Source organism: Carlito syrichta, unplaced genomic scaffold (assembly GCF_000164805.1).
Source record: "Carlito syrichta isolate Samal-C Ts95f unplaced genomic scaffold, Tarsius_syrichta-2.0.1 Scaffold311653, whole genome shotgun sequence".
Classification (NCBI taxonomy): domain Eukaryota; kingdom Metazoa; phylum Chordata; class Mammalia; order Primates; family Tarsiidae; genus Carlito; species Carlito syrichta.
In genome coordinates this window covers 52,391-69,695 of record NW_007255749.1, presented here as the reverse complement: position 1 = coordinate 69,695, position 17,305 = coordinate 52,391, and the positions used below count along the sequence as shown (strand labels likewise).

Genomic DNA, 17,305 nt, shown 5'->3' with positions numbered 1-17,305 from the left:
GGTAATAAACAGAGTATATTATTTTGCTTTTGCATTTTATTGAATCAACATTCTAAGCTCAAATCTAACTTCAGAGAAAGGCATGACAGGACCAGCTGAGGATGGTCACCACAATAACCTTTTCTAAAATTTCTCTTGAAGCCCATGGTTCTATAAATCCACGGCAATTTTCTTCCTCTTTTTGGTATTTCTTCATCTTTTCTGTTCACTCTAATGTAGCTCACTAAAACAAATAAACACTTCAGAAAAACTCTTCAACATAAGTATGAATTAAACCAAATCTAAGAGCAACAGTGCCTAAGTAAAGGGGGACCAAAAAAGCCCAGAATTTATTTATAAAAAATTGTGTATATATTCTTACATATTTAAATTTCAGTCACCTTCAAAGTACTCACCATTTGATGCACTACACCTATCATGATACTTTTTCCACTGCTCAAAAACAGTTTTTGAACTCATCAATTTTGATGCCTTTTAGCGCTTCTGTCATTTTCTTCCCCACCTCCTCCACATCCAAAATGTTTCCCTTTGAGGACATTTTTCATTCAAGGAAACAAAAAAAAGTTGCTCTGGGTGAGATAATCAGGTGAAAGGGTAGGGCACAAGAGTCATTATGTTTTTGGTCAAAACTGCTGGCCACTCAGTATGGTATGGGCAGGTGTGCTTGTAAATCACCCAGCATGAAATGAGCAAGCACTGAAAGAATCTCCAAAAAAAATTCACTGAAGCCTAACGCAGCCTCTCACAACAAGACTAGCTGGTACACTGATGCCAATGGATTCTGAGAACACTTACTTAATGAGGGAAGTCTGTGTACTACAAGGGGCCTGCCTTGATAATTCCAGGTTTTTTCGAGTCCCCTTTGTATATACCCATGCTGTGCCCATGTGTGTGCAGATGTATAATGGGGAGAAGCTCCACAGAAATGACTTTATTTCTGGAAGTTTGAAAAACAATGTACACAGCCTGCATGACACAGAGCAACAGCTTCTGCCAAGGGCTGAGCTTCCACAGCAGACCCATTTTCTTCCAGTGATAATTATGGATCATTCCAAAATAAAGTTAGAAGGTTCCAAAACCTTTTAAATGGAAGTTATTTCTTCCAACTCCATTAATGCTGCTACAGGGCAGATTGCTTTTTGCTAGGCCATTTCTTATACTGTGCAATTTTCGGATAATTTACTTGTCCCTCTAATTTTAAAGTTAGACAGAGTCCACGAAAGTCTGGCAGACCAGCGTTGCTTTGTTGTGGTGATGATACAGCTGGAGCAGAGGGCAGCCCATTCACTTCAGCCAGATCCACTTGTCACCCACGTCAGCGTTGTACCCAGGGCAGTACCGACGGCCCGGCAGCTGCAGGAGGGAAAAACCAACAGCACACTCTGTTTAAAATGAATGGATGTTTTCCTAGCTCACCCAACTGATGTCTTTCATTCATTCATTTATTCAACAATATTAGTGAGTGCTTGCTCTGTAGCAGATCTCTGGTGTGAGTATATGGACACCACAGAGTTAAACAGTTAAACCATAACACAACCCTGCCAGAAGCTTCCTAAGGGTGGGAGCTAGCTGCAGATGGAAACAAACCACCTAAGTGTTCTCATTAATGTCAGGAAGTTGACAAGTACTATAGGAGGGGAAGGGACAGAGAGCAGTGAGGTTGGCACTTAGGTAAAAACTGGAGGTGGGAGAACCATACAGACACCTGGGAGGCTGGGGCCTAAGAAACAGCAGTTCATGTTTATGCTTTGACTCACAATTTTTGAAGTTAACTTCGAAAAACCCACTGATGAAATCACCTACAAAGAAGTCCCTATAGTGGCCAGGGTCCTGGGTGGAAACAGCACTCATGGGGGAGCATTAAAATGAGTTGAATCCAGGGCGTCCTAAGTAGGTGTTTGCAGGGTTCAGGAAAACTGTCAAGGGAGGGTGAAATGCTAGGACTGACCATGGCAAGGAGCCTCTGATGGCATAGGCCTCCAGGAGCCACAGGAGGAAAAGGCCTTAAGAACCCAAGAAGGGCTGGAGCTGCAGGAGAGAGGCAGTGACAGCACTGCGACAAGGAGATCGCAGTCATCTTTCCTCCCACCATCCAGCCTCCTGTGGTGTCTCCCATTGCCTCTACCAGCCAGAAGTCAGGGGCAGGGAGCCCAGGTGACATGATCCACAGAGGCCAGCCCTGCAGGACACAGGGCAGAAGAGTGTTCTAGGAGGCAACAAGGGGATGCTTCACAACCACAGAGAGGTCCCATCAGTGAAGGCAAGGTGGCTGCGTGGTGCTGGATAAGAAGATTGCGAGAGGAGCACTTGCACCTGAGGCAGGGCCTCACTGCAGAGCGGGAAGTCTGCTGTATGACTAGAACATTCCAGCCCAGTTTTGCCAAGTAATAGAAGGAAGGAAAAATAGAGTTTTTCATGTTTTAAATCAATATGGACAAAGAGCAAACTTAAATACACCACGCATACACAGAAATATTCCAAATTCTGCCTTTTAGAACAGGTACTAACACAGTTTTAAAAAAAACACCCAATCTTTTTCTTCACTGTAATCAGCAAAATGCATTCACAGTCACAGGGCTTCCCACAAGTCATTGAGATGTGCCTTTGTCAGGCTTCTCTACAATGGTGGTCGTGTAATGACAGACACATAAACAATGTGTCGCCTGGATGAGCAGCACAGAGATTGTCCCCAAGACCAATCACCTCAGAAACAAGGACAGATGGAGATCTCCTGACCTCCTTCAAGGCCCTGGGTCCATACTCTATCCTTCCTTAAATATCCTTCCTCTCCTTTCTTAGATGCAGGCTTGAAGTGGGGTCTTGTAACTCATAGCTCTTTTGGGGACTAGAAGCAGAAGAATTGTGCCCACCTGGAGGCAGGGAGGGGCCAGTGATACAAGCTGACTCTGGCTTTCTGGCCTGTGATACAGTGTGAATGGTGGTTTTATTTGGGTGCCAAGAGACTTCTGGGTCACAGGAGAGGAAAAAAACAAAACAAAACAGCCCAGCTTCTCCAAGGGTTTGGAATCTTTAAAAGAGATTGCGGATGAAAGTACACATCTTTCACCCAGTAACATCAAACCCAAGGGACTGCTGCTGTTGTGGGATCCTAGAAGAGAATGTGTGCAGTTGTCTGGCAGAGTCCAGGGAGGTATCAGGAAAGTAGGGGACACTCTGAGTCGGAAGGACCTGACCCCAACATTGCTGCTCAGATGATAGGAGACCGCAGGTGGAAGGAAGACTGTGATATGAACTTCGACATGATTGTGACAAGAACTTTGGCATAAATTTGTGGACTTCTGAGCCAAAAGAGTTGCAGGTCCCATCCCTGGACTAGCAGAGCAGTGACTGATACCTGCACATAGCCTCCAAGGGCCTGAAGGGGTCAGGAAGGCCTGGGTGACATAAGGAAGAGGCAGTCTGCCCAGGGAAGGCAATGCCAGGTCTGGTTATAGAAACTAGAGCAGCCTGTGGGTGTTATAGAGGGGGCTGCCATGTAGAGATGACCAGTGGGCAGCTGGAAGACTGAGTCTGTCTGTGGCTTATAAGACAGGGTTGTGCAGCCACACCCAGTAGCTGAGAGTGTCTAGGGTGACTGAGAAGATGCTGAGGAGAACACCACTGTGGTGCAGCTGAGGCCTATCTGGAGACAGGCTGGGAGGAAGCGAAGTGAGCAGGCCACGGGAAAAGCCAGGGGAGGGGGGTTGACAGTATGTGACACAAGGGGGCTCATGTCAAAGTGACCGAGTGGCCAATGGCTCTGCATGAGGACAAGAGGAGCAGTGAGAGATGAAACCACACTGGTGGGAAAACAATCAGTAGCTGAAGAAAGCTTGGGATAGGGCTGCCTTTTATACACCAGATGAAGGAACACATATGTGTACATAGGTTCACAGCCCGGGTCTACGTGCATGTGCAAAGGGGGTGGTAGGTAGGGTCTCTGTATCAAGAGGGGGTGGGGATTGTGGTAGGCAGAATAATGCCCCCCAAAGATTTCCACCCCCTAACCCCTAGAACCTGTGAATACATAACCACATGGCAAAAGGGGCTCTGCAGATGGGGCCAAGGAACTTGAGATGGGGAGAACTTCTGGATTATTTGGGTGGGCCCAATGCCCTCATTTACTAAGATCCTACAGACCAGAGGATATGTGACCATGGAAGCAAAAGTCAGAAGACATGGGGCCATGTGCCAAGGAATGCAGATGGCCTCTGGAAGCTGGAAAAGGTAAGAAAACACATTCTCCCCTCAAGCCTCCAGAAGGAAGAAGCCCTGCCAGCACCTTGATTTCAGGACTTCCATATGAGAAAACACTTGTGTTGTTTTAAGCCACGAATTTGTAGTACTTTGTTACAGAAGCAACAGGAAACTTAGTCAGGGGCGTCCTGTTTTTCATTATGGGAAACACTTGGGTATGCCTGTATAACAGAAAAAAGAAAAGTAGTGCAGAGTATAGGACGAGGATACAGGAAAGAGCAGGTCACCAGCTAAAGTACAAGAATATAGAGGGAGAGGCAGAGCAGTGAGTCCCTATCTAAGCAAGGCCCTTAGGCACGCTGTCCTTAGCCACACAACACCCAGCAGAACTGCTATTAAAGCACAACTGCTGCAGCAAGAAGAGAATGTTTTTTGATGTTATCATATCTAAAAGGTGGTCCTACCAGAAAATAATTTCTTTTTATCCGAAGGATCAACTGCAGAATTACGTCCAAAGAACAGAAAGTTTACAACTTAACAAAAGACCATCTGAAAGGCTTTCCTGTTTTACCAGCACCTGCTACAAACTCGCACCATGGCTGGAAGCATCTCTCTAAAGATGCCCTAGGTCAGCCTTCTCAGGATTTTCAATTAAAGTTGTCATTTAGCATTTTACCCAAACACAGGAGCAGCCAGGCAGTTGGCTCACAGCTGTACCTACAGAGGAAGAGCTGGATTTGGGAAAGTCTGGCTCTGTTTTCATCTTCACAAATAGAATTTAAAACCAGAGGAGAGAATATAAACTAGCAGACTATCAAACCTGCTGAGTCCAGCCAGTGTCTATTAATTGCCTCACAAAATGTGCTCTCTGGACATCTTGGGTGGTGTTTAACTGGCCTTTGATAACCAGGAGGGGTTCTCAGATCCTGGGGGTCTCTTTACAGAGCTTTTAAGCCAACAAGAGACCCAGGAGGAGGGCTTTCATTTGGAGCATCACACCAGGAGAATGCAAAATCAGCTTCTTATTTTACATTATTACTTCATGTCTGCAAGTGCCAGTTTAAAATAAACCTTCAACCACCAAAGCCCAGTCCTCATTCAACATGTGAGAAAAAGCACACTGCAGCGCCTCATAGAAGACAGCGTGGAGCACCTGCCCTCGCAGAGTAGTTTGACTCCAGAAGCCCCATGGGCCGCGCCAGCCCTTCTGCACAGGAGCAGAGCCTTCTGGATCCACTAGTTTAGGACTACTCGTGTGCTTGGCAGTGTGTGCAGATGTTCAGATGGAAAGAGTCTGCAGTTAGACATCCCAGGAGCAGACCAAACACCCACTTTAAAAGTTAACAGAAAATCATTTTTCTCTTGTCAGAAGTTTGAGCTTCTGCTGAATGTATACTGGGTGAGCAAATCAAGAATCCTTCAGAAACAAAAGAAGAGCAACCACAGGGGGAATAAACACCCTTCACTGCTCACTCTTCGAAATTCCCCTTTGGATATACAATGTGAGGATCATGCCATTTACTGATCTCTGAAGTCAAGGCATTTTGGACTCACTAAATTAATAATACTTTGGTAAGTTTAACATTTTCAGTAAGCTGTTTCCCCACATTCCATTAAAAATCAAAAAACAAATTTAGTAAAGTAAGGGGGAAAAACCCACAGCAAATTACAAAGCCAAACATTCCAAGTCCTCTTCCAGAGCCCGGCAGCGACGCTGTCTTCCATATGAAGTTGGGTGTACATTAGTCCACCAACAAGCCATCCAGCTTTTCACGCTGAGGCTCAGACCAGGAATGCATTCCAGACAGTGCACTGGGAGGCTTACCGCCCAGTAACCCTAGCAATCAGGGCTAATTCAGTGTAGGCACTTACTCTCCATCCCTAAGAGTTAGTGGTCACAGGGGTCTAGGCTGGAAATAAGTCCACCTCACAGAGCCAAAGAGAAAGGCACTTCCATCCTGGGCTGTGGGGTATGACGGTATGCACTTGCAGTCCTGCCTGTTTGGGGATCTAGCTCTGTATTTTCTTTCCCAGAAAAATTCATTTAACTGTATCTTTTCCCACTAGCTTACATATAGGAGATTTGAAAAGAGACAGTATCTGAGTGTGATACTCTGATCAAATTCTTTCCCAAGTCCTCTCAAATATTTGAATGCAAATCTACAGGTCAGAAGGCGTATACTTAGTTAAACTAACATTTAAAGTGATGCCCAATGGCATACACAGCTTAGAGGGCACTTCTCCTCACCACCCCCCTCCCCATCCCCTTGTTGATACATGGCTGCCTCCAGGGAGGGACACTGAGTGGCTGGGGGCAAGGAAAAAGAGTTGCTCTTATCTATATACTCGTATCTTTTGAACTTTATAGCACAAGCAAGTATTTCCTTTTTCTAAGAAAAAAGAGATTAAACAATTTGCTGAGGGCTACACAGCTAGTATGTTCATGGAGTTGGAACTTAAGCCTTTGTCCTATGGATCCCTACTCTGTTCCCAGCTGCTCGGCCACACTGCATGTCTCATTCTGCCCTTTCCAGCCTGTGGCTGTACCATAACCTGTGCTATCAAGCCCCTACTGTTTCCAGTGTTCCTTACTATAAAGCACACTTTGGCGTGCTCCCCCTAGATTTATGTGCTTAAGATAAATTTCTAGAAATGGAACTGCTTGCTTAAGGGAAAACAATAAACAAACAGAACAAGAAATGCTGACACAGCCATCAAAATGAGCTTAACTGAATAACGCAGAAGACACTGGTCCAGATGATCACGATGCTGCTTACACTCGTAGGGCTGACTCAGGGCTTCAGCTTCCCGTCATGAATTTATACCAGGCTCTTGGCCTTTTATTGCCTCATGTCGGAGTTGGCAACTATGGCCTCCAGATCAAATCTGGCCACTGACTGTAAATAAGGCTTAACAGGCACACTGCTTACTCATTTCAACACATTGGCTGTGCTGTTTTCACACCACAATGGCAGAGCCGAGCTGCTGTCACAGAGGCTGTGTGGCCTGCAGAGTCAGGAATATTTCCTCTTTGGCTCTTCACAGAAAATCTTTGCTGGTCACCAGCCTAACAGAAAGCCATGAAGGTAACTATGGGACAGTAAAGTTGAGTTCACTACATGATGAAAGTTCACTTATCCCATGATTACCTCCTAAGTCCCTACAAGGGCCAGATCCTGTGCCGGGCAATAGAGTGACTGCTGGGTACAGAGTGGGTCTCGAAGCTCCGACTGGGGTGGCTTCAGAGGCAGTTGAAATGTGGTTGTCTTTTACATCCAAAGTTGATACCACACAAAGTGAATTATGTGACTCAATAAGTGCTAGATGAGTTCTGATGTTAGAAAAAGGTACACATCTCTAGATGCTACAGCCAGTCTGGCTTCTATGCTATGAGGGCTAAGGCCACACACCGGGGCTTTTCACTGGAGCTTTTCTCACACACACAACTTACAGGCTCTACATCAATGCTTCAAATGCCAGCTGTGTGGACAGACATCAGTCAGGAAAAACAAATTCTCACTCTCCTGGGGGAAACGTAGAATTCCTTCTACACATGAAACATTGTGTCTTGTTTTGAGAGCTATATATAGAGTCCCTTCTTCTTTGGCTTTATAAAAATCTATTGAATATATGAAACAATTTGGAATGTGGGAAGAGCCCAAGAAGAAAGTTGAGGTGAGGGAGAGGAAAAAATAAGGAAATCCCACCCAACCAACATGGACAGAGGCTCCTGGTGCAGATGGGATGAGGTCAGCAGAGAAGAAGCAACAGTTCAGGAGGAAGGAGAGCATATGCAACAATACAGCACAGAGCATGACCTCCACGGAGCAACCTCAGTCCTGTGGTCTTAAAGAAGTCCAGATGTGGAAAACGCCTCCCAAATACATGCTGGACTTCAGTCAACTTGAGCTGCAGCAGCCCCTGGTCATATGGTTATACTGCTTGGGCCTATGTGAGAGCCACTAGGCCAAGCTATGCCAAGTAATGGTCAGCAACTCCCCTCCATGAGTAGTAACAGGATCTACACTCATTCACCAGCCAGATGCATCTAGAAATTGGACTGATTGAGTCTAATAGTCACATCTGACTCTGAATAGCCAAAGGTGGCTAGAATTTGGGGTAGAATGCTAAAGGCTAAGGTAGGAAAAGAGCCCCAGAATTTGCACAGGAGATTCCTGGCCTTTGGCTGAGTATCAATATGAGCATGCATGGGTGAAACTCCATGAGGCTGGGCAAAGACAACCTCAGGGAAAGGACAACTTCTAGGTAGCTGCAAGCACAATGATTCCAAGAGCCCATCTAGGGCTGAGAGCTAGTGAATTCCTACTGGCTAGAGCAGAGCAGTCTCTGACTGCACACAGGAGGCATTCAATGGAGACCCCAGGGCCCCACCCTCCCTGAAGGCAGGCTACTCCAGACTCACCAGAAAGCTGAAACATCGAGTCTCAAAAGCCGTACACTGATTTGCAAGCAGTATAACTGCCTGCCAGAAAAAAAGTTCTAACCCTCTTCAAAGGAACAGAACAAGATGAGCACTCAGAAATAAAATTTAGTGTATAGCAACCAATGAAACATAGCTGGAAATGTGAAAGAGAAAAATGTAACCCATAAGCAGGGGGAAAAAAATCAAGCCAACTCAGAAATGACAAAGATGAGGAATTAGGAAATGACATTAAAACAGCTATTAGAAAAATGCTCAATATCCTCAAGAAATTTAATGAAAAATAAAAACAATAAGGAAAGAAGAAGAGAACATAAAAATAAACAAATAGAATTGCGAGAGTTAAAAACAGGATTCCTACTAGGTGCAGTGGCTCACTCTATAATCCAGTGCTTTGGGAAGTCAAGATGGGAGGACTGCTTGAGCCCAGGAGTCCTAGACCAGCCAAGGCAACAGAATGAGACCTTGTTTCTACAAAAAGTAAAAATAAAAATAAATTAGCTGGGCATGGTGGCATGTGCCTGTAGTCCCAGCTACTCAGGAGACTGAGGCGGAAGGATTGCTTGAGCCCAGGAGTTCACGGCTGTGGTAAGCCATGTCACTGCACTCCAGTCTGGGCTACAGAGTGAGACCTCAACTCAAAATAGCAAAAACAAAGTAGGATTCCTGAAATAAAATTCTATTAGATAGGTGTAGTAGCTGTGAAAATATGCCAAGCAGAGCTACCAGATCTGGCTTAGTGTTGATGCCAAGGCCACACCCCTCACATAACACACCTGGTTGATGGTGGCACACAGCAGAGCCTCTAGTGCCAGCTGTTCCTGTGGACATGGGACTCTCCTAACAAGCAACTTTGGCTCTCGGATACCCCATCAGCCTGGTCAAATCTTTCTTGTCTCCAGTTACTGACTGGCATGGATGACCAAAGGCTCTCCTGCCATCTCAGGCTACCTTCCCTTGATTCTTCACAGATGTTTTCCTCCAATGAATCTCCTCAACATTTAATCTCTTTTGGCTTCTGGTTCTTGGAAGGCTGCAAACCAACAAGATGGAATTAACAGCATATCACATATCCACAAGAGATAAGAAGAGTGAAACTTAGGTGAGAGGCAAGCAGGACTGGTTGGGGCTTCTTCTCCCAAAGAGGCCACAAGAGAAAGCCATGTCATCCTTGATCAGAAAGATGATCAGCACTGCCAAAGCTCCAGGGGTCACTGGTCCCTACAATCAAGTTATGTTAGCCGACAAGACTATTTACATTTCAGGACACACTGGCACAGGCCCTTCAAGTGGTTAGCTTGTGCCAGAAGCTAAAGAAGCTCTTAAAAACATGGGTGAAATTCTGCAAGCTGCAGGCTGTGACTTCACTAATGTGGTAAAAATAATTGTTTTGCTGACTGGCATAAACAACTTCAATACTGTCAATGAAATCTACAAACAGTGGAGGCTGAATCGAAATTAAGGCAGTTACTGTCCACGGTCCTCTCACAACACCATGACTATAAGTGGGCCCAGTGTTATGTTTAGTCTGGAATTTTTAACATCTTAATTTTTACAATTGATGTAACATCTTCATTAAAATCTTAATTTTTACAGCTGATAAAAGTATAAATCAGACTAAAATATCTGAAGTTATAGACATACCATATGCTAGGAAGACCTGAACTTGAATTGGAGATTAAATCATGAATTCAGTTACTGATGTTATAAATTATTTATGTATACCCATAATACCAAATATAGGAAAGAGATACTCATTACTTAGTTACTCAAATAAAGAGGAAATAACATAGTAGGAAAGATGTACTGTTTCCCAGAAACAATCAAGAGTACACCTAATTCAAACTAATTTAATGATGCAAAATATTTAGCTCTCATGTCAAACCATGTCTCATGATTCAGCTTTCACTTGAGTAAAATATAAAGGATTTAAATCCAAATGGTAGACATAAAGGAGAAGTACACTAAAATTTTATGTAGATAATATTTTTCTAATGGAAATAAAATAGACATGAAGGAAGGAAGGAAGGAAGGGAGGGAGGGAGGGAGGGAGGAGGAAGGAAGGAAAGTGAACTTAAGGCAGAGCAATAGCTATTCAAAATCAGGCACAGAAAGAAGTCCAAACCAAATGAACAGTCTCAGTGACCTGTGGAAAATACCAAGTAATCTAAAGCATGTATACATAAGAGTCCCCAAAGAGGGAAGGACAGAAAATTTCTGAGGAAATAATGACCAAATATTTTCCAAATGTTCTGAAAATGATAACCCTCACATCCAAGAAACTCAATAAACCCCATGCAGGATAAATGCCAAGAAAACCATTCAGAGGCACATCATAATTAAATTATTAAAAACTAGTGAACAGCTCATGAGAAAATCTTAAAAACAACCAGAGAAAAAAGGTTCATTAGGCACAAGGACTAGGGATAAGAAGAACTGCAATGCTCTAATCAGAAACTATGCAAGCCAAGAGGCAATGGAATATCTTTTATCTATTGGGGAGGGGGAACCTGTCAACCTGGAATTCTATGTCAAATGAAAATATCTGTCAAAATGAAGTTGAAATACATTTTTTTTCCAGACAAATAACAGCTAAGAGAGCTCACTGTTACCAAACCTGTGCTATAAGAACTGCTAAAAGAAGTTACTTAGGAAGAGGGTAGATGATGCCAGATGGAAACCTGGATCCACAAGAAATGAAGCACGTCAGAAATAATTAAAACAACTTTTAAAAATTTCTTTAAAAGATAATTGACTGCTTAAAGCCAAAATAATAATCCATTGTGAGATTTATAACATGTGTAGAAGCATAAGAGAATAACAGCACAAAGGACATGGGGGTGTATAGGAAGAGCTGTGTATTTGTGTAAGATGCTTGTAATATGTGTGAGGGATTATAATATTAATAATTTGTGGGTATACTGCAACAAATTAAAGATGCTCACAGTAAAACCCTAGAGCAATCATTAAAAATGAAATAAAGAGGAGGTAGCTAATAAGTCCTTCAAAGAAATAAAATGGAATTATAGAAAACAGTCAATCTAAAAGCCAGGAAAAGGCAGAAAAAACATGTTAAGTTGAACCTCACTTCTACAGAGTTGACATGGAAGGTAAGAAGGAGCAAATCATTCACCTAAAAGAGGGGACCTCAACTTCCTCTAACAAAGCATCTCTCTGAAGCTTGTCTAGTAACAGATGTCACTGATTCATTCATTTTTATGGACAAACTTCTCTGTCACAGTAATTCAGTATTTGCAAAGACAGCCTCTAATTCTTAACAGCCCTACCTGCTGTTCTATAAAATTATTTATCAGAGAATTACTGTAATGAAAGTGATGTTTTTTAAGGCTGCTTTATAGTAACAAGTAGGGAAGGACATATTTATTTATTTAATTTTAGAGAGTGTGATTTTACTTGTATATTTTAGTGAGTGTGATTAATCTGACAGTAGATATATCCTCTAGAAATGTCACTCAGGAGAAAGCCAAACCTTCTGCACAAGCATTTCCCCATCAGATAAATCGCGAAAGTCTCTAAGTAGCTCTTTCTTGAATACAGCAACTGATTTGCTATTCCTGGCAAAGGCTATGTCTTTTCTCTACTTAATGCCTATGCTACTTACTCCTCTTGAAATGCCTTCCTGAACCATAGTTGCCTCCTGGAATCTTGCCATGAAATAATGCTCCTTTCTCCACAAAGCCTTCCCTATGCTAACAGAGGGAGCCTGTCCTTCTCGGAACTGTCTTGTTCCTTTGATTTTTCCTTTCATACTCATCTAAAAGTGATGTTCAATTCAATCACTGACATACTTATTGATATTAGTGGGCAGTCTACAAAGTCCTTTCACTAGAATTATTTGCGTGATCCTAGCAACATAAAGTAAGCAGGTAGATGTTGTCTCTATTTTTAAATGGAGACTTGTTTAGAGACTTGACTTGCCCAAGGTCACCCGACTAGCAGAAGATGGACTGAAACTGGAGAGCAGACCTTGTAATTATCAAGTCCAGGAAGCTTTTTCTCACTACACCATGTCAATATTAGTTTAATTAAACTGTGATTCTCAGTGTGCTAACTTTTGAAAATAATGTTATAGCTTTGTTTTTCCCCAATCACATACTATCTTTATTAGGTTTTACGGAATTTCTTTCACCTTTTCATTTATCTGTCAATCAGCATATAGTAAAGGCATGATGCTCAAGTTTTTAGCTGTAAGATTTCCTGAGAGTATGTTAGGTTATAGTTCACAATCCACTCTGCCCTGGTAAAGCTGACTCCAACCTTTCTGCAGGTCTTTTCATGTGTAACTTAAAGCATTGTCCTTGGGTGATGTTTATATTCTAGCATCACTTCAGGGACATTTCAAGGATGCTCATAGTTTCTTAGTTAGAAAAGTTTTTTTGAAGGATTAAAATAAACACATATATTTATTTACTTTTAGAAATGCATTTATTTATAAATAATTATAGCTATAAACATACTAATATTATATTTATAAATAAGTATATATGTATATTCTAGCAGCAAATCATTTACTGTATTACTGTAAATAGGTCTTTCTTTTTTTTAAGGCTGAATGAAGCCTTGTCTGTTGGATCCGCTTCACTCCACTCAGGGTAGGAAACAGATTATATTAGGTAAGATTGGCTCCATTCCCTCTAGATGCTCTAAGGAGCTTAAAACTACTAAATAGTTCTGGGGTGATTTGGGGATTCCAATTTCCAACTGCTATTTTCCATTATTACATATAAATGCTAATGAGCTCTGCTTAGACTTTTTCATTAATTTTAAAGAACAGCATTATAGAAATCATTAAAGTCACTTCTCTGATATACAATTTCCCTAAACTTCCATTACTATACAGCATAAATCAAGCATACAAAATTGGTACCAATTTTCAAAAACAATTTTTACCAAAGTCAGCTTTTAAAAATAATTTATTTTGAAAATATGTGCCTTCTATTTTTAATACATAAACACTACAGTCTACTGCGAATATATCCTTATTTAGTTATCATATTTGTTGCAATAAATATCAATAATATCATATAGTTCAAACATCTCAATTCCCCTTAACTCTCAGTAGCTGTGAATAATAGCAAAGTTCCTTAGCTCAGCACCTGATTAATAACTTCAAAGTAGTATGCTTCCTAAAAACTCTAAAACAAACAAAATTATACTTTAACACACAGCAAAGTCAGAGCACTCTTGGCTTCTCAGATTGCATGTAAGATATGATCTTATCATTTTACATCAACAGATACTCAGATACCACATTATAATCAGCAGTTACCTACAAATCAAGATACTTGGTAAAAAAAACAATGTGCCTTTTATGCTATCTTCTCCAAGTGATATGTGCTAATAATTTTCCATACATAGAAATATAAATAACTGGGGCATACAGATTAACGCTGAGTTTCAATGACTAACTTTCCTCAAGCATGTAGAGAGGCACACAGACAGGGCAAATCTCTTCTTTTCCAGCTCTAACAGAGAGTATACTGAAGGTATTATGCATTTACTTTAAAACTCAAATAATTTCTAAACTGATAATCTATTTTTTAATATAACTAGATACCAAACAATTCTAAGTAAAGTCTGAATGTTATAGGGAACCTTAAAGCAATCAATTCTGACTTTTCTTCTTCAGAATGTTTAGATAAACTGATCCTGGTGCTTTCCTGTTTATTCCAAGATCATATACAGCATTAACATATTAAAGTTACTTAAAATATCTCTATTTTTAAAAATGGTAAAGAACTTGATACTGAAAATGAAAACAACTTGAGATAGTAAAGAAATAAAAATAGCAGGAGAGAAAACAGAAGATTCTGTTGTCCTAGCAACTGTCTTGGTCATGATCAGATTCATGGAGGGAGCACAGTATCTTAATAGCATCTGGCCTCCTTAAATTGAAAAGAGACTGAGTTGGTAAGTGGAAACCAAATTACAGTTTGTCTAACCCAAGGAAGAACTGTACAGAAATAAAAAGTGGCCCAATACAATGTTTTCAAAATGACTTTAAAAAATTAGCAGCCTGTTATACACAAATTCAGTACTTTCACAAAGATGTACAGGGTCAATTCCAGGCACAGAACAGGAGGAGGTGGCCAATGAAAAAAGTGTTAATACTGCTCAGATTCAGGTACATGTGCCTCTCTGAAAATATCACTGTAGATGAAAGCTTGGATTCCTGGGTATACGTGCCTCAGCAAAGGGCAGTCACCTGGAGTGTCAACAGGTGAGAGTCACCAAGACACCAGTCAAACCAGTGGCAGGATTGGTCAAAAACACAAAATGGTCACTGGACCAACAAAACCAAAAGTAATAACTCCATGCTTCAGAAAAACTCTCAAAATGTGTTTTTCCTCTGCTCGCACACTAATGCAACCACAATCATAAACGCAGAAGAAGACTTCTGTGACCAAAGGTGTGGGGGTTTTCCCCTACACGCCAAGCTAGAGACACCAGCAGGTATCCTCCAATTCAATTCTGATATCGTCTACCTAGAGATATCTACTGACCAACTTCTGGGGTTCCCATGAACCCTATTGGGTTCAGTTCATTTGCTGGAGTGACTCAAGAACTCATGGAAACACATTTAGCAGTTTATGATAAAGGCAAAGGATACACAAGAGACACATGGGGCAAGGTATGCGGGAAGGTATGCAGAGCTTTCATGCCCTCCCTGGGTGCACCACCCTCCAAGAGCCCTTACATGTTCAGCTATCTGGAAGCTCTTTGAACCCAGTCCACTAGAGTTTTTATGGAAGCTTCCCCAAGGGCACAGAGTGAGACCCTCTCTGAGGGTCTTAAGACACACACTCAGAAAGGTGGGAGATTAGAGTCTTGCCTTGGGGCAGGTGAAAGGAGAGCAAGAGAAGGTCAGAGAATCTCTGTTTCCTGAGGCCTGCCTCTCAGGTCTAACATTCCCAACACCACAACAAAAGAGACGAAGTCTGTAAGTGTAAACCAAACCTCAGTTTGTCTAACCCAAGGAGGAACCATACAGAAATAAAAAGTGGCCTTATACAATGTTTCCAAAATGACTTTAAAAAATTAGCAGCCTGTTGTGCACAAATTCAGTACTGCAACAAGGACTATGGGAATTATGAGCCAGGAACCATGGACACACTGTGTGTGTGTGTGTGTGTGTGTGTGTGTGTGTGTGTGTGTGTGTGTGTGTGTGTGTGTGTCTGTGTGTGTGTGTGTGTGTGTGTGTGTGTGTGTGTGTGTGTGTGTGTGTGTCATAATACCACATCCATCGATTTATATGAAAATTTAAGATACTCTTTCTTCTAAAAAGATCTTTCTTTTCTAGTCTGTGTCCTATGTCACCTACACAATCAGTCAAATGGATGATAAACTATCCTTGGATGACAGCTGGATGATAAATTGGATAATAAACTCCATCCAAGGACCTCCAAGCCTCAGTCAATGCATGACACTCACTCAGGGAAGCCTGCAGGAAGTCATGAAATATGAGGCTGCCTAGCTGTCCAGTCACACCTGCCAGATTGTGAAACCTACCCTTCAGGGAGCTGTGGGAACTGAAATAACCACTGTTATCTGCAAATGGGAATAATAATAATAATAATGTATTTTGTGGCAACAGCATGGTGTCCAGTACACAGTAGGTGCTCTGAGTGGGCTGTCATTGTCAACACTGTGATGGTCAGCAGAAGCAATCCCCTAATCAGCCCCTGCTCTTTCTCTTTCCCTCAGGTCCTGCTCACCCCATGACACTCCAGTCTCATCCCATAATCCCTCCTCTAAATAGCTCTCATCACCACCAATCTCTCCCCTCCACCCCAAAGACCATGGCTACCAGATTAATCCTAAGTACTTTCTGGATGAAGTGTTCACAATTCCTTCCCACTGCCAACCACAAGAAAGCCCCAAAGCCCTTGCAGAATCTAGCTCCACGGTACTAAATCTCTTGCTATTCCACAACAGAAACCATTTCATCGGCCAGGAAAATGTCTTCTTAACCATCACCCCTATAACTTTCATTTAGTAGCATGTTACTTTGGGCTAAATTTCTGAGCCTTACTCTGTTTTCCTATCTCTAAAATTTACCTCACTGGGTTTCTTATAGACAAGGAGCTATTTTTAAGCCCACAGATCTTAAAAATCTATAAATCTTAAACCCTGGCTCAAATTCCAATGTCTCTGAGAACGTCTCTTAAGTATTCCATCAACCCTGACTATAAAGTTCTTTCTTTACAATGTAATTCAAAACTTTGTTATATAACAATTATATGTAATATGCAACCCTTATAATTTTGTTATATGTGAACTCCTTAGATTCAACTCATACCCTCACAAGATTAAGATGAAGATTAAATTCTGCAGCACACCCTGAGACCTGTAAGAAAGATCTTACTCTTCTGACCCATCTCTTTTCCTTCCTCTTCACATAACACTCACTCCAGAGTCACCAACCAGAGACTTCACCAGTCATGCTCTGCAGTCTCTGGCCTTCAGACACTGATCCTTCTCCCTCAAATGCCCTTCAAGATCCTTTTCTACTTGACAAATTCATACTCATCCTGTGAGACTCAAGCCTTCATGTCTCAATGATCCCCGTGTCAATATGTCTCAATAGTTCTGGAACTCCACCCCATTCTCTGTGCACACATGGCTGCCATCCTTGTTGGCCAGTGG

At 41.9% G+C, this 17,305-nt stretch overlaps 1 protein-coding gene across 1 annotated transcript in view; it reads right to left on the bottom strand.

Annotated features, from left to right (window-relative positions):
• Positions 1-916: 916 nt before the first annotated feature.
• NDUFA10 (NADH:ubiquinone oxidoreductase subunit A10) overlaps positions 917-17,305 on the bottom strand; it is a 64,141-nt gene continuing 47,752 nt past the window's right edge. Inside the window, exon 10 of the mRNA XM_008068905.1 lies at positions 917-1,353. Within this exon, the coding sequence (XP_008067096.1) occupies positions 1,285-1,353 (69 nt within the window). The 3' untranslated portion in view covers positions 917-1,284. The remainder of the gene's footprint in view (positions 1,354-17,305) is intronic.